The following is a 26,938-nucleotide window of genomic DNA, read 5'->3' as shown; positions in this document are numbered from 1 at the left end:
AGCCAGGAACTCTTTGCAGATCCTGAGGGCTTTTCAGGGCCAATTAACGATCGGCAGACGTTTTTTGTGCTATGTTTTCCCAACACCTGTCTTCCTTTCACGTTTTATTGTCCCTTTGGTACAGAGATTAATATATCTTGGTGCTTGGGCCAAGGGGAAAATATATATTTAAAATGAGTTGAAGATCTAGAACACCAACTTCCAAACTCAGGTTCCTATAGCCCTTGTTTTTGGAACATCCTGATTTCCTGTAAAATGTTGCCCTCTTATTTTTATTCCTTAAACTCCCTTCAGGAAAGAAAAGCACTATTCCTAGCAAGATTAAATGTCTTCACCTCAAAAGTGACCCACAGCCCTATTCCTGGACTGGAGAAACTTTGCTTCCATGGTTGTGGTGTCCCTGACACCCTCCCCTACATCATCTTGGTCTGCCTGGTCCTTTGCAGCCTACACATCCCAAGTCAAGACTATATAACCAAATTGGGGATGAATTGCAGGAATGAATGGCAAATTCTTAAACCTCTGCTTAATGCTTAAAACCTTAAAGCTCTATTGGATAAAACTGCAAATGTACCATATTATTAGAAGTCATTTTTTTGTATTTACAAAAATGCTAGCTTGCACATTGGGTGTCAGTGTATATTGATCTGTGTTGTGGTTATCTTCATGTATTTGAATTTTATGCCATTAATCTATATCTTTAAAAAAAAAAGAGGTTGGTAACTTATACTAAAATATAAAAACCAGTTCCATTCCAGATTTTGGGGAGCCAGAAATCATACCAGAAACAAACTGTGTTGGTTTTCCATGATGAGGCTGAGGGGAGTACAAAATGCCCCTTTGATTCATCCTCACAACTCGAAGATAGGGAAGGCTAAGCAAGCAGTGAGCTTACCCAAAGTAAGCTCCATAGCCGAACAGGATATAACCCAGCTTATCTGCTAAGGCCCACTGACTCTGGCATCGAGAAAATATACATTCCCCACCATTTCATTTGTTTAGGAACGGTTTCCAAGTGCTGATGCCAGGACATTCTGAAATCCCATTTGTGGGAATTAAGCTTCATTTAATCCTTTACTGGATGACAGCAGCAAGCAGCTAGATGCCGAGAGAGGAGATGTGCTGCATATTCCAGAAAAAGCTTGTGAGAAGACTCCCAACAAATGGCCTCTCACATATGAAGGAAACGTGGGCTTCTGTCTTCTGACAGGCTGCAGCTTTGCAGCTGCTCAGGCATAGAAGCTGACAAACCCACCCTTTTTTAAAGAGAGGAGACCAGGATCAAACTCAAACCTTCATGTTATTGCATGCTAATTCCCCCCACCCCACATCTGAATACACATCTGCACATCAGCCACTGCCAGGCCATTTTGATCCTGCAGCAAACCAAAATTGGAGCCAAGAGTCTTCAGCAGGCAGCTGGATGAAGAATCAGTTCTGCTAACAAGTTGTGACATACCAGGCAGACTCACAGATCCAGAACTCCTGATTTCCCACAGGCCAGAAGCCAGCCAACTCCCGTGGAGGACAGCAAGCAGATATTAAAGTCATTGAAAAATGCTGTTTTGTCAACTTTCCTGTCATCCCAGCAGGCCACACATTTCTCCCACCCCCTTGGCTCCTTGTAGCAATGAGATCAGTTATGTTTAGAAGCAATGGCCGACCATCACCTGTAGCTTTTTGGTCCATGATTTAGTTTAGCCAAAAATAAAGACAGACCACCTTCTGAGAAAATAGATTTTTTTTTTATTGATATGAAACAAAGAAGGCTTAAACATCAAGAGCTGCTTTCGGATCACAACCAGTGTTTTCCACTAGCATCCTTTTGTTTTAGCTTGATCTGCTCCAACAATGGAAAAGAACCAACCATGTCAGGTGATTGTTTTGCTGTGGCCAGTTTCAAAAAGACAGTTGGCCAGGCTGTAATGGAGCAGGGTGGGAGAGACCAAATTAGAGGAATGGCAGAGTAACTAAGGCACAATAATGGAAAGGGGCAGATCCTCACACCAGGGTTTTCATCCCTGCATGGTTTACCAAAACTGGTTTGCCCTCCTTATACACAGTACTATTAGCCAGCCACTGTGCAACCCACACCACTTTCCTCCCATGTTTTCAGGCCACAGCAAAAACAGTCTGAAGGAACATGGGGAAATTCCAAAGAAGAATACGCTGTGTGTGTGGGGGGGGAAGCTGACGTAGTGAAGAAGCAAAACTGGAACCAAACCCAGTGTTGATAAGCCCCTGCAGAGAACTATCAGTGGTATCAGTAAAAGTGCATCAACCACAGTCAATGATCAAGACAGGGCCACATTAGAGGTCGAGAGGCAGCCCCCTCACGTACTCCCTCACCTGTGATTCATAGCCTATGTGAAACTAGCATCACCACTTACACATGCTAGCTCTCCCAAACCCTGCTTATAAATTACTTGTGCAAGAGGTGGAGGTTATACCATGAGCACCTTAGCCAGCAGTAGCCAGGCTAGCTCCATACATCTTCTGTCTACATCTGGTTTCCTTTCTCAACTCCATGGTTGACAGCTGAGGGGGAGCAGGGGGAACGGGCACCAAAAAGATCCTAAGGATGAATGTCCAGGGTTGCATACTGTCTTTTTTTGGCCATCAAGTCACAACTGACTTACAGTCAACCCGTAGGGTTTGCAAAGCAAGAGTTGAGAGGCTGCCCTGCCACTGCCTGCAGGTAACAACCCTGTTATTCCATGGGGGTCTCCCATTCCAAATACTAGCCAGGGGTGGCCCCTGCTTAGCTTCTGCGTTCTAATGGAATTGGGCTAGCCAGGGCCAGTCAGATCAGAAGTAACTCCAAACTGCTACAATCAAAAGAGGGCAAACACATTTGTTATAGGCGCTTTCAGTTTTTAAGTCGGGGGGGGGGGAGCAGGAGTCTGTGCACACTAGAAGGGCATGCCCATTCAGCATTCCCTTTCCCTAAGAGGGCCATACAGTACCTTTGCACTAGGGAAATTGACACCGTGCAGCCATCTGCCTCTATGATAATACCACCTGATGTTATGTAAGGTGTCTGTCTACAGCCCTAATTCTCTTCACAGCTGCCCTCAAGTCTTGATACATTCCAGGAAGGGCCTGGCACTGTGGGAAGAATGGTTCTCAATACCAGACAAGCTCACAGCCCTTTTTCCCTCAATTCACTTTGCCACAATCAAACGAGTCAGATGCAGGAAGGGTGGAAGTGGGCCTAGAAGCTATGGCCTCGGTCCCTTTCTGTGATCGAAGCAAGAAGAATAACCCAACAGATTTCAATACATTGTATTTATTTATGGTGACAGATTCTAAAGAATCTAGCAAGTCTTGTCAGGCCTACCGCATGACAGGTTTGGTAGCTGCAGAACAAAGTCAAACACAAGTCCGGAAGTGCCCAGCTCTTCAAACCTTTAAGATGCCCCTCACGCATACAAGAGAACAGCACAATCACAGCAAAAAAAAGTCCAATGCAGCTTCCATTTGCAGGAATTTCACCACACACATACACACCTCACGAAAAAGTGCAACTTTTTTATTCATCCAGCAAGCCCTTGGTTACAGGGGAAAGATTTTTTTTTTTAACTACAGTATTTGCTTTTTGAAGAGGCAGTTTTCTCATTTAAACATCCCCCTCAAGAATTCAGCCTGAAGAGTTAAGTGCTGCTAGACATCTGTGCTACTTTGATTAGTGCAAACCCACTTTCCCCCCCATAAAATGTGAATTACTGAAAAGCTGCCAAAGATACAGTATTGAAGAGCAGCTTTTTCATGTGGAAAAAGAAAAAAAAATATATACACACACACAATTAAGCCCCTGATATCAGGCACTGCAGCCTCATTTCTCTCCGTGTATAGAAGAATTTACTGGTGTGTACAGGAACACCCCCCCCCCCCCAGCTAAAGAGCTATTTATATTGCAGAAGATCTCCCTATTTACACAGTTATTGGACCTCTTAGAACTCAATGGCACCTCCTCATCCAGGAAGAATGGTGAAAGTGGCATCTCTGAAGCAGATGTTTTGGGCCACAGGCTTGAGAATGGTTTGGTCTTTGCCAACCCAGCTCACACTTTTGCAGGAAAAGAGGCAGAGTTTTACCTAGACAACAATCCAAGTATGATATTTTATTTCATTCCCCCCCCCCCAAGACTGCCCCGAACTTGGTACAGTTTTACTGCAAACAAACATTAGTAAATAAGTTGCCCTTCAAGGATGTACCATGAAACATTTTAATATAGCCCTTCTATAGCAGGCACAACCAAAAAGCTAAAGCCTTCAACTGCTTCAGCTTTCTAAAAAAGCACGGGAGCATTAACCTGGACTAACACATTACACAGGAGCTGCTATGCACTCCCACACACCAGGAAAGGACTACTGTGTGCTGTGAAGGTAGCCACTTGAAACTTGCAGCATTTATACAGGCCACACACTAAAATCCTCTTAGATACAAGTCTGGTTGGCTTTAATTGAGCTCTTCCACTTCCTTCCAGTTGCCAGAAAAGGGAAACTGAGGATTCCTCCCCTCCCAAATCTTTGCTAACAGAGGGCCATCGCTAAATCAAATAAAATGCCATCTTACTCAGGTATAGAGCCAAGCAGCAGGATACAGGCATCAAGTTAAAGGGAGAGGAGCGCCATTCTCAGAGCAGGGTTAAAAAGAATTGGTTGTAATTTTCAGGAAGAGCTCCAGGGCTCTGTGCCCAAACCTCAGCCACAGCCAAAATCCCCGCCAATAACAGATCAGTCTATCTAAGCCTGCTGGTGTTTCAGGTCAAGCTAACTTCATCCCAAAAGCCTTTCGATCAGTGGTGTTTTTTTAAAATACCACACAAATCTCAATATTTTCGCTTTGCCTCCAGGACCACTTACTTCCTGGAGTCAGATTTTTTGGCACTGCACATTTAGTAGGGTAATACGTTGACACGGGTTCCCAGTCTACCTTTCAGTGTTCATGAGGATTTTGTATAGCATCAAAAATGGTGGTACTGATGCTCACAACCTCTGTCTTCCCACACTGAATACCAATCAGGACTGCTGGCTCATCTCTAGTCAGGAGGCAGTGGCTGCTCTTTCAGATCACGGCCCGCATCGGATCCCTTGACAGAAATGATCAGGTGACTCTACCCCACCCCCCCAAAATCAGATATCCCTCCCTGAACTACCAAGAGGGAGCTCTGCCCTTACAAAAAAAAAATCAAGGTTACAGTACAATTTTTTTTTTTTGGTTGCAGGCACTTGAATAGGATATCTTTGGTCCTTTACAAGGAATCAACCACCCTGGCATCTCTTCAGAAATAGTCTGCACTGCCCCACCTCTTGTACTAAAAAAAAAAGAAAAAAAATCTTTCAACTCAGGTAGTGCAGCTCTAACCTTTTAACCTAATCCTACTCACCCCATACATAACTCAAGCATTTTCTTACTGTAAACATCTCTGGTAACTACTCATAACACTGCACGGTTTTCCCACAGTATACAGCAGACTGACTTCATTCCAATGTAGAAGCAAGAGTTCTGGATTTGTTTGGGTTTTGTTTTTCTTCTGAAGGGTGAATGGCCTCTACTCCCTCAGCCCTCCCCAGAGTATTTAGGAGAGCCACTGCAAAACTCAGTTGCAGGGGAGCCAAGTTGGGTAGGAGTGGCTGCAAGGCATCAGAGGTTGCATGTGGGTTACATAGTAATTGACATTTATTTCGCTGACGTAGGGTGCCGGCTGATAATAGCAAGTCACGTTCGTGACGGTCGGGATTATGTTCTGCTCAGCCAAGACCCTCACAGCCAACATGGCAATGAGGTTCAGTGTCTGACGCCTTTCATGTCCCATCAGGCACACCGTACTCTCATTCACCACTCTGTGCAGGGTCATCAGGCAATCATACCTCTTACTCTCCATACCAACAAAATGACTCTGAAGGTATGACTCTAACTTCCGCTGCTGCTCTCCGATGTCGGGAAAGTCTATAAAAAACCTGGAGCACATGTATCTCTGCAGTGCCTTCATGTCGACCTCTGATTTGGGCTTAAATCCTCTCACAAGGAGGTTGCAGTACTTTAGAAGCCCTCCGCCTCTGATCTCCTCTGGGTTCCGAGTGGCGATGATTCTGTTCTTCAGGTGGTCCATTGCCTCTTCAAAGTCCCCGTACATGCTCTCCCCGGTGACAGTAGGGTGGAAGTTCTTAGACATCGGGTTCTCTGAACACTCCCCAAAAAGCAACAGCGAGTCCAATATGATCTGGAAGGAATCAACGCTGAACTCAAACTGCCGTCGGAGAGAGTCTACAAATTTGAGTTCTACGTTCTTCCCACTGTTGTTGGAGAGTGAAATAAGGCTCCAGCGGTCCGTATCATTGGACACTTTCACCAGCTTCTGGACGTAGGCCTCTTTCAGAGTCATGGGAGTGATCTTATCTTTGTTTACCCCTTCCGGGAGGAAGTCCAAGAGGCAGTCCATCACCACGTCTTTCACCAGCTGGAAGACATCCTCACTTTTCAGGTCGACCCCAAAAATGAGATCCAGATCTTTGTACCCCAGGCCACTATCTTGATGCAGCACGTGGCTGGCCGCTGAGCCATTCAGTCTCACATTATGGACAGCAACTCCCTTCTTTTCCAGACGGCTGCGGACCACCTGAAAACACAAGGAGAGGCATACTGCCGTCAGTCATCGAGCACTCTGGATACTGGGGGCAGATTTGCAGGGAGCAGGGAGCATTGGGCTGCCAAGTGAAGGGCTGACATGTTTCCCCCCCCCCCTGATATCCTCACCAAACCAGCTAACAAGAGCAAGCAGCAATGAACACACCTGGAGCTTAGCGCTTCCCCTTGTTGATGGGATCTGATGCCAACTTACACCCTATATGGACACTTAGTTATGAGCTGGAGGTCTGTTTGTCATTCTTCACCCAAGGGCTGCAGCTGTCTGGGCAAGCCTAATGCAAGAACTGTCCCTCCTCCTGCAGCTTTTAGCCTTACTTGAGCAGAGTTCCAGGAAATTCCTGGCCTAAGTGCATGATGACGGCAAGATTAAGAGGCAAGGGAGGACTCCAACATAGATTTCTTCACTAGCATATAGGAAGGCTAACACACTGGCCGCATTAGTATTGTCTGTTCCTGGAATGGCTCTTGCCAACACTCAAGGGCAAACAAGATCTCAGGGCAGACAAAGACCTTGCAATTCATGTGGCAGAGCTCCATGCTACTGGGATGTGCAGCTTCAGGCACCTACCAGCCAGCCAAACTACAGCCTGCCCTTGCAGTCTCCCTCTGATTTAAATGCTAATTGTAAAAACTAACCTGGACTAAAGCTATATAGGCCAATTACCACAGGATCCAAGTACACCTCCCTCTAAGCAGCTATCTGCTTTACTTGTAATACTCATTGAGAAGCAGCTGGCTTTTTCCACCCTAATTTCATGCCAGGCCAAGTGTTTAGAAGGCACACTCAAAAGTATACCCATTGTCATCTTCTGAACCAAGTCAGACTGAAGCATCAGAAGGAGTGCCTCTTTAAGACACTCTTCCTCCATTGTCTCAAAAAGCCATTGATCTTCCATATAAGAAGATATAGAAGATATATCTGGCTCAGACAGTACACAAGAGATGGAGCCAAACTGTGCTCCACACTATAGAATCCAGGCCAAGATTGGGGACAGGGGGGAAAGGAATAAACAGGAAAGCATACACCGGTTTGTCAGCTAGCTTTTAGGTACATTTGATAGAGGTGTTAAAGCATTTTATAGCCCAGTTATGGCTTTGTAGAGCTAACAACTGAATAGTTGTGTAGATTCGTGGATAAGATCAGGACTGAGTGGTTGTTCTCAAGGAAGGATCAAATTTGACTGTGTGAATGACAGCAATTCAACAGATGCAGTTTCTACAACTTGGAAAGCTCTACTGACTAGAACTTGCCACCGGTATCAAATAGAGAAAAGCTCCCTCCTTTTTCACATTCAAAACCTTAGCTTACTCATTTTAAAAAGAGAAAGCCTTTCATATATAGCATGAAAAAGTCTGAGGGCTTTCAGTCTTTCAAATGGGAAAAATGGGAAACTCTTGTGTTCAATATTTTCATTATCATAAACTTTGGCTTGATTATCTCAAAATGCTGGCAGCTCTACATATTGTGACTTGGAGAATTTCTGACCAAATAATATACTTGCTTTTGTTTACAACAGAACCTTCGGTCTTTAGCAATTTTTTCCTCCTGAATTAACGAAGAATGTGCTATGCTAGTATAAGGGTATAGAAGTTTGCAATTCTTTCTCAATTGTTGGGTATAATTGAATCCCTTATAGAAAAGGGAATTTATGCTTTATAGCTATGCCAAACAGTACAATTTATATGCAAATCTATAAACAATTTTTTATGAATTAAATCTACAAAACTTAGATCTTATTGGAAAGCAAGTTTTCCAAAATTCATTTTTTCTTCTGAAAATCTTTTCTCCCTGCATCTGGATATTGGACAGCACTATTTACCACCAATTGTGGTACAGCAGAGGTCAGTACATAGCTACTCCAACACCAACCTATGTAAGTAGGTCATTTGGTAGAGAAGCCACACACCAAACATTGTAAGAGGTAACTCCCTCTCACATTTGCATTTAGGGCAGATTTACATTCATCTGGCCAAAATCATTTCCCTTTGTTTACTGGGGAGCCCGTGGCTTAGTCATCTACTTGGAGCACAGAAGGTCCCAGGTTCAGGCGTGAAAGACCTCTCTGAGGCTCTGAAGACCTACTGACAGTCAGAGCACACAGGACTGACCTTGACGGTTCTGACGTCCTGACGTAGCAGAAGGAGCTTCAGGTGTGTTCATATGAGTGTTCCTATGATTAGTGGCATAGAAAGAGGTGAAATTCCTTCTATAGTAGCATGGCTTTATAACAGGAAAGGACCAATATTGGACCTAACCTTTTACTCAGATGGGCTAGTATTAGGGTAGAGCAACCCCCAAGGGCCTCTGAATTCTCTATCCTGACACAGTCTAATAAGTTTCCATGACTGGATTTTGCAGACTCCTCAGGCTAGGTATGAACAGAAGCCCTGGCCTGTTTGCGTGCATATTTGTCTAAAGGGGCAAGGCTTAACATTATTGTCTCCATCACTTGCCATGTGTATTATTTTGGCCAGCAGCAAAAAGCAACGAATCCCTTCACACTAGTCACAGAATGAGTGGACAAAGCCTCAGCATTTCAGCATGGGTGGCGATGTCCCCATTCGGTGAGAGCTGGCTTTCTCATGAAATCCTGGGGTTTCTTGATGGCCTTGGAAGGGTTTCCCAAATGGATGGGAGTTAATTTTGTATATATTTTTTTAAAGGTGTTAAACATTTATCCGGTGATATTACCATATATGGACATGTCTACCCACCCTCCTCTAAATTACCAATGATGGGCCTGGAGGGGGAGGGGCCCCAGGTGAGCATGTGCACAATGTTCTTTATGATCGTGCCACTTCTGGGGTTTCTCAAATCCTGAAGAACGTTTCAGGGGTTTCTCAGGGGTAAATAAGTTGAGAAAGGCTTAGTGAGTATCTTCAAAGACTATTTGACGGGCTTTAGTTACCCCCGGAAAAAAACACCTCTACAAAACAGAGGTAAGTATGTTCTAAATCAGGGATAGTCAAACTGCGGCCCTCCAGATGTCCATGGACTACAATTCCCACGAGCCCCTGCTGGCTACCCCTGTTCTAAATGTTTACCGAGATACTACTAATCATAGTGATATTAATAATAATAATAATGACCAAGGCCTGCCAGCCAAGTCTCGCTAGTCAACAGAAGATTTAAACTATGACATATTAGGTTAATCAGATGCCAGTGTGTTAGCATCTATGTATTCCGGAAAACTTCCCTGCTGCAGTTGCACTGAGGGACTAAATTTAACTGCCCCTCCTTTCTGTTTCAGGAAGGCAGCAGCATACTAAGCTTCTACTGAGCTATATGAGCTGCTTAAAAAGCATTAAATCCTTATTACTCATGGGCACGTGTCCAGGAACTTCATCACATGGTTTATTCATCCAACGAAAATGCAGTCAACACCAAACTTCCATGTATAAAGCTTCCTGAGCATACCATAGGCAGCACAAAGGGGGGGGGGGAGGGGGATATTTTCTCCTCATTTCCTTCCCCCTCCCCATTCCTGGGATTTTATGAAAAGGACATTTGCTTTTCAGTATCTGCTCAGTTAGCACATGGAACGGTGTGCAGGGAAGGAAGGGATGCTATGCACTCAATGCCTCTGGACTATCCATGCGACATTCATACTAGGGCTACAACTTTAAATATAGCAACTGAGACGGCCTCTGCAACTCATTTGAGAAAGCTCCCTATTCAGTGGATGCCCTGAGGCCAAACTAATTATTATTCACCAAGGGGAACTCTGGTAGAACTCTTCTGGTTCTAACATACCACCCTCTTTCCACCCTGCCTGGCATAAAACCCCTTAATCAGCATCATTCTTGCCTGCAACTGCCAGGTGCTCCCCTACACCCTACTAAACCACATGCTGCTGCTTGGCCTCCCCAGCCACCTGGCACAAAGATGTCGGCAAGCTTCCAGTATACCCTGTTCCTGCTGGCCAAGCACACTCTAGTAGCCATAGACCATCCCCCACATCCTGCCTGCCTACAAGAGCCAGCGGCATAATTTGTGATGCATAATGGAGAGATTGCCCCAAGCAAACCTCTGGCAAGGTGGCATGCAGTTTTCCCAAATGACTATGGCTTGCACTGGGGACCTTGGGAAAGCTCTTATGGTTTGCTAGCCCTGCTCTCTCTGGTTATGCAAATGCAGAGCCGGATGCTCGTACAACCAGTTTGTCCAACTCTGCCCGGCTCTGTGCAAGACAAACGGCTCAGTGAAGCTCCGCAGTTGTCAAGTGGCAGGTATTTGGAGCTTTAAACACATGCTCCTAGCATGGTTTCAATATTCCTGCCATGACTGGAGGCTCTTCCTATGTAATTCCTATCTTTCCCAGAATTTTGAGTTCCAGAGTCTAACAAATTCAACATAAAGCAAGCAGGATTAGCACATACAATCTACTCTGGAGAATACTTGACTGACCACAAACTAACCATCTCCATAATTAAAGAACAGCATTTCATTTTAATCCTGGATTTGCAGAATTCAATAAACATAGCTATGCACTTATTTTAAACAAGAAACATCTTCTGCTTAGAACAACTTGACCTAAATTCTGTTGTGAAGTTTGCACTTGGTATAAAACTTAGAATTTATACACCATTTTTCCATATGCAGCTCCTGTGCTAGCACACAGATGCATCCCAGAAAGTCCTAGCAATTGTAGTTGCGAAAAGCAGCCAGGGTGGTTTTTTGGGGGGTTGTTGTTGGACAATGCTTTCTTAATTAGAATCCAATGTGCCTTATTTTATATTAGTGAGTCACCCCAGAAGAATGAAGCCACCTCCCATACAAAATGAATATGCAGCAGCTTATTGGCACAGCATTACTGCCTACTAAGCACATGGGTTGCTACCTAATAGACAAACAAATCCCTAGTAATTTGTGGCAGTGACAACATACAGCAGAGTAGGCTATTTTAGGGCAAATGGACTGTACTAGAAGCCATCTTCCACGTTCCTCAGCTTCACTGGAGAATCAGGCAAAAAGGACAGTCTGATCCCATTTTTCCTACACCAAGAGGTTGTGTGAATTATGGCAGTAGAATTTTGCTCTCGGGTTGGATCTCAATTGTATTGGCTATTTCTACCAATTCTCCTTTTCCACTGCAGAGTCCCCCTCATGTCATCCCAATGGGCCTCTAAGTGCCCAGGAGTAACATTTCGAGATCTGCGCGTGGCAGCAGGCAAGTTACATTCTGACACTGGAAAAGTTTGTCTGGCCCCAACAATTATTTTGTGCTGGAAGATGATATGTTGATGTATAGAAAATATGTTTCCTGTACCCCCCTACTATGAAATAATCATAATCAATAGAAGGAGACCAAATTACACCCCTTAAAGAGACCAAGCAAGCATTTATACTGCTCAAGCTTTATATAAAAGTTTATAGCAGGTACATTGAAATGCAGGGTATTTTTTATTTCTCTCCCCGCCCCCCCTTCATCTTGAGGTCTACCTATCTAACTAGCTGTTGCTGTACAATAAAATCAGAATCCAATAGCACCTTTAAGACCAAAGATGTATTCAGGGCATCTTAAAGGTCTTAAAGGTGCTACTGGACTCTGATTTTATTGTGCTACTTCAAACCAACCCATTTGAATCTAGCTGTTGCTGTAGACACACAAGATTCTGCTTCCCTGGAATTTGATCCTACTTAAGACTAGGCCTAAAGCAAAGCACAATAGGGTCTGTCGCAGACTCTGCTTAAGCTTAGGGCCAAAACAGACATCACATGTTAACGAAGGAGTTAATGATTCAGCTTTCAAATTCTTTTTGACACCTCACCAGCTGGGATGTTTGGCTTAACATATCCAGCCCCCCTGGAGAATTCTAACACTTGCTCACGAGACTGGCGACTTTTAGTTGGCATTAATAAGAGCAGTTCCACTAGCATGCTTTAGTGCAGGGGTAGTCAAACTGCAGCCCTCCAGATGTCCATGGACTACAATTCCCATGAGCCCCTGCCAGCGAATGCTGGCAGGGGTTCATGGGAATTGTAGTCCATGGACATCTGGAGGGCCGCAGTTTGACTACCACTGTTTTAGTTTCTTAGGGACCGGTATAGCTTTATATTGTGTATCTACTCAAATTACAACGATCCATATGCGTTCATTCCAAAAGATGCATAGTCCAAAGAATAAGGTAATTTTAACCTAGCTAGTGTATAAGATTTACTTCCAACAGATTGGCCCAGTTTGGGCAGCAAGCATGAAGGTTGTCAGCAGCTAAGCTTCATGCTTTAGAGATGGAGCCAAACTGTGCAACTATAATTACCACCAGCTTCAGGGAGTCCCCACCGCTGCCTCCGCCCAGCATTATGCTACCCTCAAAAATCCAAATAGGGGTTGCGCAACTATTAGCAGACCACCATGACAGAAATGTCATTACAGAAGTCATGGCTTCCGTTCATCCCTTCACCTGCATCAGCCAATGCCCAGCAAGAATGGCCGGCGAGAATTCCAGTTTAGTTTGGCTACTGTGATTACATTTGTTTACATCCATGGTTCTTGGCCTTTGATACTATGGAACTTCTGTACTTTTGTCTACGACAGCCATCCTGTCAGGTAAACTTGGAACAAGTTCTTTTCACTCTTAGCCCAACCGGGACAGCCAAGCATCAGAAACAAGTCAGGCAAGGGTGCTGGCGATGTCCAAAACGAGCCTTCAGACAACCTCCAATGGCTGTTGCAGCAAATCAGGTTTACCGTATTTGCAGGCGTATAAAACGACCCCCCAACATTTCCACTCAAAATATAGAGCTTGTTACATTACAGTACTATGGGCAGCTATGTCTATCCCAACTGAAGTGCACCCGGCGTATAGGAAAACCCCCCCACTTGGAGGCATGTTTTTCGGGGGGGGGGGGAAGTAGTCTTATACGCCAGCAAATACTGTATATCTCCAAGGTCAGAACACGGCCTAGCATATTTCGTTCAACAAAATCTAATGAGAGGTTACTCGGTTGGCACGATGTTAAAAGTTATATGGTACAATATAGCCTATGTGCTTCCCACATCTCCTTCCATTCTGTTCTTCTCAGCAATCCAATTACTGTTTCAGCAGGTATAGCAGAATTGAGCTATTCTGAATAGAATCACCCTGAATTGAGTCTAAAATCACAGGTTTCAATAGGCTTAGACTGGAGTTTAACTCTGTACAAGCCTGAACTGTAAGAGGCTTGACCAAATGAGGACCCATGAAGCACAGGACAGCCTCCGACAAGCCAGAATCTCTTGGCCTACCCTACCTCACAGGGCTGCAGCAATAACCCCATGGCACAAAGCCAAGGCCAAGAGACTAGATAGCTCCACCTCAGCAGATTTATTTTCTGCTAGCAGATTCCAAGCTCCATATAAGCTGACAGCAGAGTGCCAAGCAAAGGGGCCAGCCAGCATGCAAGCTCATCAGGACAGAGTCCAATGCTTCTGGCATACACTGCTTTGGCAACAGAAGAGTTCACAGTAGCAGAAAGAGCCTAGAGTGACCTCGTTTTCCTGGTCAAGACAGCCACCAACTCATTAACAATGGTCAATGCTGCACTGCAGAAAGCAACCGTGTACAGGGTGCTAACATCTATGGCTCTTGCTCCAACACGCTCAATGGGAGGCAGAATGCAAGACGGCTCCAAAAAGGGAAACACCCTTGGCAGATACCAAGTCACATACCCTAGTTTCCTCCCTCTGAGGGCTTTGAAGCAGGAGCTGTTCAAACACGGCTCAGAAGGCATCTCTGCCAACCTACTTTTGAATTCCATACCGTTAATCTTTTTTTCCTGTGGCTGACACCTCCCTTTACATGAAACACAACCTTTAATATCATCAGGCTTAAGCATTTTGTACAGGAAAGCCTGCCAAGGGAACACGGCCTTGAGAGATGCAAGCATACCACACCAGAGAACATCCATGCCCAGGCTGATGCCTACTACCTTCCTGTCCTTCATGAGAAGACAGCCCCAAGCACACACCCTCTAGCAGAGAGAATGCCCTACCCTGCCCCCCAAAACAAGCTCTAGTACACTGACATCTGCCCCAGTCTTAGGTCAGCAATTCCATGCACTATCAAGAACCTGGATTGCAACAGAAAATTACTGCTCAATCTAGATGCTTCTAAGGGAACTATTTTTCCTTCTACACTGAATCAAGACATAATTCAATATCCAAATTCCTTCTCTTCCCCTCACAGCCCAGAGCAGCAAGTTTCCAGGAAGTCCCTTCCCTTTAATTTTTGGCCACTACTCCACCAGACTCACTAAATCTTCAGCCTCCCCCAATGATACTCTTCTTACCACAAGTCAGGGGACACTTGCGGTTCTACAGCTAGCATATACTCAACTCAAGTTGAACTCGTATATGTATTCCTGTTGCTATAGCTCATATGTACTCAACATCCATTTATCTGGGGCCATTTTTTAAAGACCAGGCCATTTGTATGGTGGTGCTTCCCATTCCAAGTGAACAGAAGGGCCAATAAGCTCCACTAGAGAGTACCTATAACCTCTTATTATGGGCAGAACTATTACTCTGCCTCCCCTCTAGCTCTTTGTGGGCATGTAATATGGATTGTTCATGAACAAGCTCTTCATCCAGAAAACACCTTCCACTGCCCAAACTGCTGAGGCCCCCGCATACATACATCAAGCACCTTCTGTTGTCAAATCTAACAGCCCCAGTGCTACTATAATCTAGAAAGAACATATGCACCACCACCCTATTTTATAACCCCAAGTGCAGATGAGGCTGCTGTTGACAATATCCTGTGTCAGATTTTCTGCCCCACAGCTCTTCCGCTGTCCTTCAGGGTCAGGGCCTTCTTCAGCCTACCACATCACTGGAGAGCCACTTTGAACAGCTCTGTCCGAATCTCTCCAGCCTCCTCTTCTCCCTACATCACAAGTTGCACTCCCCCCCACCTTTGTGACCCCTGAAGTCAACAGAGGCTTTTAAAAATGATTTCAAGAATAGCAGTTCAGTGAAAGGGGGCCAAGGATCCAGTGTGGGACAGTGTACACAATGCATACCTGCAGGGCTTAGCCATGAGCTCAGAAGGTAGCTTTAGGTAAGTCACTATTCTTAGCCCACCCTCCAAGCCAGAATTTGGGCAGGGTGGCCTCTTATAGGATTGTTACAAGGATTACAGAGGTCACAACCATGAAACATGCTGAATCTGTCCTTCACTCAAAACACCTCCTGAATCACAAAGCTACATACAGCCCAAGCCTGTAATAGCATTCATGGGCCCCCGTGAACTGGGAAAACCCAGCATCAGATGCCATCTTTCCCAAAAAACGGCAGCTTGACCTGCAATATGGCACTGGGGGAAATTTTAAAAAGGTAACTGGAAGGGCCCCAAATTTATGTGAAGCATTTTGTATGACCCAAGTGCTGCTCAACTAGTAGCCATGCTTGACACATACTTGGGAAGGGCCACAAGAGAGTTTGAGCTCCATAGCCCACCTTGATTTAGCCAGCCAGCTCCAGAAAAGGCCCTCAGATCTCAGCCTAGCTAATGAAACCATGGGAGTTTGCTCAGGACAACTTCCTTACACACGACACTCACTAATATGGAGTAAGATCAAAGCCATTAATAATTGGCCAGAAAGGCTGAGGTTATAACACCTTTAGTAATTATAGTACCTTGCATGCACCAGATGACTGAGGCAAGAACTACGTAATTTACAGCCGTACTCTTATGACAGGAATTTGGGAGGAACACTTAACTCAATGAGACTTAGGTGTGAATAAGGGTGTACAAGACCAGGTTCCCCCCCCCTCCTCCAGAAGCCCAGCAATTGTTCTTGACAGTCATTAGGGCCTTCCTGGGCACCTTTGTCGTAGAAGATGTTAAGAATTCAAAATGAGTTGATCCCCCCCCCATAAGCATGCACAAGCCTAGAACTGCCATTTGCTGGTGAAGCTCAGCATTGCTTTTCCCCAAAAGCCATTTAGGGACTTTACTGAAGAAAGTTAAGATGTGTTAGTATGCAGAACCTCGACCCAACTGATCCCCACGGCTGGCTATTAGCAAATAGACAGGGACGGGCCTACCGATCAAGCGGCCCGAGGTTCCGCACAGCAGGGCCAAGTATCCTCAGAGAGTCCAAGCCCAAGGAGGGAACACTAACCTACTTGTCCCTAGACCTTCCCCACCGACTCATACGCAAAGGCAAGCGAAGCCAGCCTGCAGCGCCACGGCCCAAACTGATCGTTCCTCCCCGATTCTGCACACGTTGGAGAATGCGCTTTAGAAGCCGATTCTCCCGTGGCGCACAGGGAAGGCCAACTGCAAAACGTAACTGAGCAGGGAGTTCGCCCAAGGAACCTCAGCCGACCCGGAGGATGGTTAAGAACAGGAGAGTCGTCGGTGGGCCTCTCCGCTGGGAGCCCCACTACGCACCTGCACGATCCTGCGCGGCCGCACCGACAGAGTGGGGAAGTTGCCCCGGCCGTGGATGGGCACCGCTTCCTCGAGGATCTGGTCCAGCCGCTGCACCTGCTGCCAGCTGAGGACGCTGAAGCGCCCGTCGTCGCTGCTGCCGTGCGGCCCTGGCCCCGAGTTCGCAGCGACCCCCGCTGACTCAGTCGAGTGCATGGCGACCAACCAGCCTCCCCCGGAGAGCAGAGAAGCTGACAGGCGGGGCGGAGGAGAAAGGCGGGCTGAGTCAGCAACCGAGGCTATTGAAGAATAATTTTTTTAAAACAAAAAAGCCAAAGGAAAATTCCAGAAGGGAGAAGGAGGAGGGGAAACTAGAGAAGCAAAACTGTCCGGGGGGGATGAGAGGGCGGGCTGGCTGGCTGGCTGGCAGGCAAAGGGCGGGCGTCAATCGGCCAAGCCACCGTCTTCCTTCTGCACCTCGTCTTTCCCCCCTCCCCTCCTTCGAGCCCGCCAGCCACACTTCGGCACTGCAGAGGCCGCGGCTGGCGCTCGCAGCTTATATAAAGCCGCCTCCGCGCGCCGCCATTGGCTCCGCTCGGACCGCCAATCAACGGGCGGGCTCGCGGAAGGCTCCGAAAGCGTTCTCGTTGGGAGCGAGGAGGCCAGAGCCGGCTCCGCCCACTTCAGCCAGCGGACCGGAGAGATGGAGAGACGGCTGGAAAAAAGGTAAGGCGAAGCTCGTCGTTTCGGACGTCAGAGGGGAGTCCTGCCTGTGATTGGTCGGCGGGGAGGAGGCTGGGTTTAAAGATACAGTCGCCGCCAAAGCAAAGATGAAACAACGGAGTGGAGGTGATTGATTGGTGGCAGTTGGCGCTGGCTTGGGAATTCTGACCCGAAAGCCCAGGCGGGCGAGGCTGACTGTGAGGACTGAAGAGGAGATAGTTATAATATGAAGATACTCCGCGTATGCTTAGAGGCACTCTTGCCTTCCTTACCAGGAAGTTACTCGTGATATGTCAAAGACTGTCCTGGGGGTTATTTCAGCTCAAGGTTCCGTGGGGAAAAGCCCGCTCTGATCAGCTGCATCCGACAATGTGTGCTGGAGTCTAGGCAGGTTTGTGGTAGACTAAACCCTTGCAAGTGCTGCAAAACCTGTGCTTATCTCTCTCTCTCTGCAGTAGACTGACGCAGCTGCTCTTTGGGAACTGTTACTTTTTAAAACTTCCTACTTTTTGGGATCGTGTCTGAGTTCTGCAAACCAGACTGTGGGTGGAGAAGATCTTTCTGGAGATTGGATTTGAGGTTTGTAAAGGGTTGCATTATTTAAAGAATTTATCCTCTCCAAAAAGGAAACAGTTTTGGAGAGTGCTGTGGCTCAGTGATAGAGCATCTGTGTGGCAGGCAGAAGGTTCCAGATTCGATCCCTGATATCTCCAGTTAAGCGAACCAGGCAGAAGATGGTGGCAAAGGCCAATAGACTTAAAGTCTGACACAGTATCAGCAGATTCCAGTGTCTTTACACACGTGTGCACACACACACATGTATACAGATATACAAAATCTAAATATGTTACTATGTTTCCAAATTATAAATGTTGGGCGTTTGTGGATATGTTTATGTGTATCAGTAAAAACAATAAAAGTGGCAGGATTTTGGTGAACTAAAAGTGAATTTCTTCAGATGGTTCTGCACAAAGAAGTAGAAGGGTTTGGGCGTACAGATTGGGAAATAAATGGAAATAGAAGAAAAATGGGATGGCGTTTTGGGATTCAGACCAATTCCCACAAACCTTTTACAGGTGTAGCTTAAAGTGGTTCATCTCCCCAAAGGGGGGATTGTAAATTAGCGTCTCCCAGATCAAAACACAATTATATCTTACTATGCCTAAAGTGATATAACAGATTAAATGTTTAATAAACTATCAACTTTTGATTTAAAAAGTGCTGCCTGGTACATGTCAATGCCCCCACAGTTTTGAAATCTGCTGGCTTAAACCCTACGCATGGGATTGTGGGTGAAGAACAGGATGCTGCAAGCATAGCTACTTCATAATGAGCAATTTGGAAGATTCAAACTTTGTTCTCTTGAAAGAATACTGTCACATTTCCCCCTGTTGTTTTGTGTACAGGGGTTAAAGATAAGTATTTTTTTAAGGATGCTAAAATTTTAAATAAAAAATCTGGAGATAAGACAATCCTAAAAACATTTTCCTGGGAGTAAGCCTCATTGTATAGGCCCAATTCTGAGTAGGCTGTTTAGAATGATACTACAATCAGACTCCATCTGTGGAGTCTTCCTCTCCCCATGGATTTGGGTGATGAAGTTAGTTGAGAGAGAGTATTCTTTTGGGAAACCGTTCTTGGAGATTAAAAAATTACAAGGTCATGGAATGTGATCAATTAAAGGACATATGTAAAGGGGACCAGGAGCGAGTGTGGTGAAGTGGCTAGTGTCAGTTTAGGATATCAGAGACCAAGATTCAAATTGCATTCTGCCTTGGAAGCTTGTGGGGTGACCTTGGGTTAGTCACTCTCTCTCAGACTAACCTACCTCACAGCCTAACCTCTCTTTGTTGGTCTTAAAGGTGCTACTGGACTCAAACTTTTATTCTGCTACTTCAGACCAAATTGGCTACACACCTGAACCTACCTCGCAGGGTGGTTGTTGTAAGAATAAAATGCAAGAGGAGAGAACAATTTTGTAAACTGCCTTGGGACTTCAGTGGGATCACCATTAGCATGGAAATGGTAGTCTGCTTCAGGCATATGACAGAGTTCTAGCTCATAAAACTTCATTCCCCCAAAAGCGTCAGTCTTTCAAGTGCCACAGGATTCTTTGTCATTTTTATCCAATTTTCCTTTAAATGATTCTTCAGATACTTTGAGAAGATCCTTTGATTTCCTCTCTCCTTTCCAGTACCAGAGGAACTCCAGACCTTGAAGCCCTTGAAATGTTGTTAGGGATTAATGCAGAAGAGATTGAAGAAGGGCAGAGTTAATTAAATAGCATTTAGGGGTGTGAACAGAGACGAGGCTTGTTAATTCTGTGGAAAAACTTGTGTGAGCAAGTTTTTGAGTTGGGTGATTTATTTGCAGAGGAATATGGAGAAACCTTGCTCATTTGTTCCTTGGTTGTAAACATCCCATTGCTCCCAGTCCAGGAAGTGTCGTTTTTATTTAATCTGTAGTTTTCATTATTGTCATAATAATACTGTGCATTTAAGTGGAATGTGGTAAATACACTGCAGGTCATTGTGCACCTTCGTCACTCTGCACATAGCCTCAGAAACCTTCACATCATCAAGACAGGTAGCCGTATTAGTCTTGTAGCAGCAGAAAAGAACAAGAGTCCAGTAGCACCTTAAAGACAAACAAAGTTTGTAGCGGAATATAATGTGCCACAATTTTTTTTGGGGGGGGTCTTTAAGGTGTTACTGGATGCTTGAGCTTTTCCGTATCATATCACCCCAACTCTGTCTGTCTGATTAGATTTATTGAAATACGGCTCAAAGCCAGCTACATGTCCTTTTCATATCCTCACTTTATGTGGGAATTCAAAATAAAATCATTGTGCTCCCCCCCCCCCCCAGCCTTGCCCTGGATACCTGATGACTCTGAGAAAGGGGAAATTAAGAGCCTGCTCTCCGGGGGAAATACTGAGGTCACCAAACAAATAGCCAAAGGCTGTGCCATAGCATGCAAAGTATGAAAAAACTATGTTATTCCAAGGTAGCTGTGTTGGTCTGAAGTAGCACAACAAAAATAGTCCATTAGCACCTTTAAGACCAATAAAGATTTATTCAAGGTGTGAGCTTTTGAGTGCATGCAGTCTTCCTCAGACTAAATGAAAAAACCATAATAATTGTGGAGATATAAGGCAAAAGCAAATTGTGGCAAATGAGTAAACTGTGTCATAATATCCAAATTAATCCGCATGATGCCATATGATAATTCTTTGCTAAATAAACTAATCAGTACTTTTGAGTTCAGTTGTAGTTCACAAAAATATTGGAGAAATAAAACTGTCCACGTTAGTAATTAATGGCAGACACTTTCCCAGTTGATGCTGACCCCTTCTTATGTGAACTACAACTGAATTCAAAAGGACTGATTAGCTGTTTTAGCAAAGAATTATCATATGGCATCATATGACTTAATTTGGATATTATGACAGTTTACTACTTTGCCAAAATTTGATTTTGCTTTATATCTCCACAGTTATGATGGTTGTTCACTTAGTCTGAGGAAGATTGCATGCACTCGAAAGCTCACACCCTGAATAAATCTTTGCTGGTCTTAGTGCTACTGGACTCTAGTTTGGTTGTATTATTGGAAATTTGCCTTCGGTAATCTTGACACATGTTTATAATTTTATAATGTTTTAAATATTTCTGTAGGCCAAGATCAAGTTAATTCATGCCAGAGAGCAGAATCAAGTTTCTTCCGTCAGCTTTATTCATTGTCCATCTATCATAGCCATATATAACAATGGGATACACTGTGCACGGGTGGCCAAACTGTAGCTCTCCAGATGTCCAAGGACTACAATTCCCATGAAGCCCTGCCAGCATGTTCATGGGACATGGACATCTGGAGAGCCACAGTTTGACCACCTTTGCATGGTGTATCCCATTGAGGGACTGCTTTTCACCCAATGCCCCTGCAGGGCTTTTTGTTCAGCTGGTGCAAACCTGTTGGTAGTCCCCAGCCCAAGGGAGTCGTGCCTGGCCTCAACCAATACCAGAGCCATTTTGGCCCTGGCTCTGACCTGCTGGAATGAGCTCCCAGAACAGCTAAAGTTCCTGTGGAGCTCTTGCAGTCCACAGTGCCTGTAAGATGGAGCTCTTCTGCCAGGTATTTGGTTGAGGCCAGGGGGATTAAGATCTTTGGGCCCCTCCTTGCCTCAGCAGGGAAAACATGCTGACACCCCCCCCCCGTTTTTTCTCCCCCCCCCCCAAGGCAAGGGATAGATAGAAGGGGTGCACTGAGGTATGGGAAGTGGGTGGGAGTGGGCTTTAAGAGATTGGGATTTTTAATTCATTTTTTAAAGTATTGTAACATGCCTCAAGCCAGTTGTAACTGAGAGGCAGGTGATAAACTGAAAAATAAATAAAAATAAATCTATGGCCATGATAGCCAGACAATGAGGAAATCTGACAGGAAGAAAGTTGATTCTTTTGAAATGTGGCATCAGGGGAGAGTTTTATTGATATCGTGGACCGCCAAAAGTGGTTTCAAGGTCAAATCAAGCCTGAACTGTCCCTAAAAGCTAAAATGGCTACTGTACTTTGGTCACATTATGAAAAGACAAGAATCACTAGAAAATAAATAAATGTATAAATAAATTTCAAATATAAATTAATATGTTGTTGTTGTTATTTAAAAGGCATCTTATTAGGAAAAGTTTAAGGTCCAAGAAAAGAGGAAGACCCAATATGAGATGGATTGACTCAATTAAGGATTCCACAGCCCTCAGTTTGCAAAATCTGAGCAAGGCTGTTGCTGATAAGACATTTTGGAGGACATTAATTCATAGGGTTACCATGCAGGCAATGCCTGAGAACTGAAATTTCAACAGGGAAATTGCTTTCTGCATACTTTCTGTTTGACAGTTTCCTTGGAAAACACAAGGCAGACAGCAGAATATGTAGCTGGCTCTACCATTCACAAAATATTTATTGGTACAGCACTGCCTCCCATAACCAAAGGTGCAGTAGATGAAAACATTCACACATTAGCTCCAATTTGGAGAATATTGACCATTTATCTCGGCATACCAGTAAGCAATTAGTTAGGGTGTTGTCCCAGAATCTACAACACTATTAATGCTACAGAACCAAGTTAGAGCCTTTATGATCAACAAAGTTTAATTCTGGGACCTGGTATAAGCTTTCATGTGCATGCACACTTCTTCAGATGCCCACAAAACCTTGTGCCCAGAATTAAACTTTGTTGGTCTTAAAGGTGCCACTGGACTCAAACTTTGTCCTATTCCTTCAGAGCAACATGGCTACCCATCTGAAACTATGCTAGTTCCAAACACTTTCTATTTTTTGCAACATACAAACATACAGAAACAACAAAGGCACAATACATCACATGCTGAAAATGGTCTCACATGCCTAGCTCACATGCCTGGCATTAAATACCTGCAAAATCTCAATTATTTCACGCTATACCATACCAGATGATTTACAGCATACATCAGCCAATATTTCCGATTTAGATGATTGGGTGCTCAAAGCTGACTCACTGATTGATCACTCTTCAATTCAGCTATCACAATCAGCCCCATGGTATAAAACAATGAAAAAAGACCATTCTGGAGCATCATATTTAGTAAATATAACAACACGTAATCTTAGAATGGCCCTAACGTCTTTGCGGTTTGAAATGATGCCATCAGCCATGCTCTCTGGGCGATATCTCTGAATACCCGCAGCCCAACACCTGTGTATATGTGGAAATCCATCTGTGGAGGACCTGCCTCACTACGTTTTGGCTTGTCCCCTGTACTCCGAACCCAGGGGCATATTCCTTGCCAAATTATTACCAAACTCACACCCTATTTCTGATTTTAACGAAGTCACCTATCTGTTATCAGATGTCGACCCCTATATCTTATATAGGGTGCCACTTTTCGCTCTGGCTGCCAGGAAGATCCGAGCCAAAGCATTTTTACAGGAGCCTCCACCTTGATACACCATTTTATCCCTCTTATTGTAACTTAGTAGTCCATGTTTACAATTTTATCCACGCAGTATTGGAGAAATATTGTTTTATTTGTATTTTTACCATATTGTTTTAATTGTGTTTTGTAATGCCCTTTGGCTATATACAATAAATGTTATCTTAATCGTAAATACCTGCAAAAGTAAGGGGAACAAGCTCTCTTCAGATCTCAGTAGCTGGCAGAGTTCACAAGATTACCCTCTGGGCTAGCAGCGCCTCTGGCCACTCCCAAGTTTAAATACCTGCAATAGGAAAGGAAACAGAAGTTCCACACGGATCTCATTAGCTGCAAGAGCTATTCCCAAGATTCCTTCCCTGCCAGAAGACCTTCAAGCTACACTGAGTCTTAAATATTTGCAATAGGACGGGAACCACAGTGTACCATTCTCTATATTTATGTATAAATAAACAGCTGCCATTTGTTCTTACAGTAAAATAAAGTATTCTTGGAGATTTTATTGCAGTTAGGCAGTGTTTTTCAACCTTTTGGCTGTGAAGGAGCCCCAGAAATATTTTTCAGGCTTCAAGGAATCCCAGAAATGCTGTCAGCTGTCCACATCTTCCTGCCATGCCCCCGAATGTGATGTCACCCAGACACTCCCACTGGGTGAGACGAGGCTACTCCCACTGTCACATCACAGGAAGCGATGTCACCAGGTCTCCTCCTCTCCTCCTGCATTGTCAGAACTGATGTGTCTAATCCCACCCCATTCCCAACTACATTTGACTTTTGTGCATTAATGTAATAACTCCATTGCCAGAGTTGCCAACATCCAGATGGGTCCTGGAGATCTCCAAGAACCACAACCACATGGCTAGCATACCAACCTCCAGTTGGAAGTTGGACACCTCCCTTTATTACAGGTGATCTCCTGGTGAGAGATCAGTTCAACTGGAGAAAAGGGCTGCTTTGGACAGTTGGCTCTGGTATTAAAACCTACTGAAGTTCATAACCTCCCCAGTTCCTGCTCTCCTCAGGCTCTGCAGGGTAAGCAGAACGAGTTCCTAAGTACAGTCTTGTTTTCGTATTACTTCATCAGTGATACTTCATCAATATTATGTTGTATTTCTTTAAAGTTGGTTTCTACAAAGATTACTATCAAAATTATTCTTCAGCAATCAGCCTTTTATTTTGAGACATATATCTTGTATATCTAACAAGGGACCACTTATAAGATACCCTAGACCAGGGGTAGTCAAACTGCGGCCCTCCAGATGTCCGTGGACTACAATTCCCAGGAGCATTCACTGGCAGGGGCTCCTGGGAATTGTAGTCCACGGACATATTGAGGGCCGCAGCTTGACTACCCCTGCCCTAGACGGATACCTTGTTGGACCATTGATACTAGTAGACCTATTTCTGAGAGATACTAAAAATAAAAGAGAATTCTTATCATTGCCAGCTTGAAAACTTTCTGTCTATGCATCTTTGGCTGACGGATTGTCTCTGCTTCTGCTTCTAGTGAATCGCAGTCTCACATCATCTGTGAGAATATCCTAAGAAGAGGTGCACTGACAGATTTTAAAGTATATGATCTTGTCCTCTGAGCAGGTATAGGGGAAAGTTCTCCCCTCCCCTCCCCTCCCTGTACTGATGGCTTTTAAACAGTATGTGTTTTTATGGAATCCACCTCAAGTTCCCCAAGGAGGCAGGCGGACTATAAATGTAATTAATAAACAAATCAGATAAACATTACTGTTGATTTCAATGGTCAGAAAACCAATTTGGATATCGGAGCAGAAATTTAGTGGACAAGTTTGCACATGCATAAATGCAAGCCTCTGTCCCTTTTGCAAGTGAGCTTTCAGCCATGCATACCTCAACAGTCCCTTCCTTTTAGCCTTTAATTTCCCCAGAGGTGCCTCTTAAACTGGAGGGAGTGAGGGAGTGAACAAACAGTGACAGGACAGCAAATGACTTCATTCGATATGCCTTTATTGCTTTGGCAGAGATGTCTGATTAATCGCTAACTCTGGCAATTAGGAGACCCTTTCCCTTTTGATCACCTGTGCTATTCTAACATTGTGTTAGAATCTAGTCCAACTGTACAGTGAGCATGGTGTAATGGCTGCAGTGCCAGACTGGGATCAGAAAGACCCAGGTCCAGGTCCCCATTCTGCCATGGAAGCTTGGGTTGAGAATGAATGAGAGAGAGAGGCTGGGTTGTTATGAGGAGGAACAGACAAGAGGGGACTGACATAGTAAGCTGCTATGAGTTCCCACTTTTGGCACAAAAAAAAGTAAGGCGTAAATTAGCAAACCCCTTCTCGTTCATATCGCAGCCATGCTTGGCATGTCCCTGGGCTCAGCCCCCAGAATGCACTGTTGGTGCAAGCCATGTCCAGACCCAACCCCTGCCTTTCCCCTTCCCCTACACTGGTTCTCCCCCAAAGTGTTTGCCTGCATCTCAGAATGCCCCCTTTTGAAAAGCAATGCTACAAGAAAGCTCTGACAGTGGTGACAGGCTCATTACACACTTATTACCGTGTGGCGGCTTCAGTCATTGATGCTGGAGTTCTGACGACATCAAAGAGCTGCCAACAAGCCGGCTGTGGAGTGCCTGTGATACCTGAAAGGAACTCTAGCTATGAGGCTTATCAAAGAGAAGCCTATTAAGAGATACCCAGATCACAGGCTACAATTGACCTACAAAGGGAGAAGAAGGCCGCACAGCTAAAGGAGCACTAAGGAACACACCTAAGCTGTGGCAGGACATCCCTACCTCATCAATCCATCCTGAATGACTGTTGCAAGAACATAAGAACAGCCCTGTCAGATCAGACACATCTGGTCCAGCATCCTGTTTCTGAGGTCGCTTCCTCAAGGAAGTTTTGTTCCAGTTTGGTCTCGGAACTGGATCAGGAGTTCTGGGGCTTTGGTGTAGCTTGGTGTAGTCGTTAAGAGTGGCGCCTTCTAATCTGGGGAGCAGGGTTTGATTCCCTGCTCTTCCACATGCAGCCAGCTGGGTGACCTTGGGCTCATCACAGCCCTGATAGTGCTGTTCTGACCGAGCAGTCCTGTCAGAACTCCCTTAGCTCAGCCTACCTCACAAGGGTGTCTATTGTGGGGAGAGGAAAGGAAGGCGACTGTAAGCTGCCTTGAGACTCCTTCTAATAGAGAAAAGCGGGGTATAAAAACAACTCTTTGTTTTTGTGTCTATCTTCAGGGGATTTCCCCTGCTTTGCCACAATC

General features: G+C 44.9%; 1 protein-coding gene and 1 long non-coding RNA gene across 2 annotated transcripts; both read right to left on the bottom strand.

Annotated features, from left to right (window-relative positions):
- Nucleotides 1-1,723: 1,723 nt before the first annotated feature.
- Nucleotides 1,724-17,641, bottom strand: TENT5B (terminal nucleotidyltransferase 5B). The gene is made up of 2 exons (XM_077337690.1): nucleotides 17,035-17,641; nucleotides 1,724-6,625 (listed from the first exon to the last, which is right to left on the bottom strand). The coding sequence occupies exons 1-2, from the start codon at nucleotides 17,227-17,229 to the stop codon at nucleotides 5,606-5,608; spliced, it is 1,215 nt and encodes a 404-aa protein (XP_077193805.1). The 5' UTR covers nucleotides 17,230-17,641; the 3' UTR covers nucleotides 1,724-5,605.
- Nucleotides 17,642-19,840: 2,199 nt separating this feature from the next.
- On the bottom strand, nucleotides 19,841-24,299 carry LOC143839043 (uncharacterized). Its single transcript, XR_013231552.1, has 3 exons — nucleotides 24,175-24,299; nucleotides 23,880-23,987; nucleotides 19,841-19,958 (listed from the first exon to the last, which is right to left on the bottom strand). It is a non-coding gene; the product is annotated as an uncharacterized LOC143839043 (long non-coding RNA).
- Between the last annotated feature and the right edge of the window lie 2,639 nt (nucleotides 24,300-26,938).

This window comes from Paroedura picta, chromosome 5 (genome assembly GCF_049243985.1).
Source record: "Paroedura picta isolate Pp20150507F chromosome 5, Ppicta_v3.0, whole genome shotgun sequence".
In the NCBI taxonomy this organism is placed as follows: domain Eukaryota; kingdom Metazoa; phylum Chordata; class Lepidosauria; order Squamata; family Gekkonidae; genus Paroedura; species Paroedura picta.
The sequence above is the reverse complement of the archived record's forward strand: the minus strand, read 5'-3'. Positions and strand labels throughout refer to the sequence as shown.

Coding starts and splice junctions, on each gene's coding strand:
- TENT5B (XM_077337690.1), bottom strand. CDS start 17,229: ATGCACTCGACTGAGTCAGCGGGGGTCGCTGCGAACTCGGGGCCAGGG. Junction 6,626..17,034: donor GGCCGCGCAGGATCGTGCAG/GTGCGTAGTGGG, acceptor TTGTGTTTTCAG/GTGGTCCGCAGCCGTCTGGA.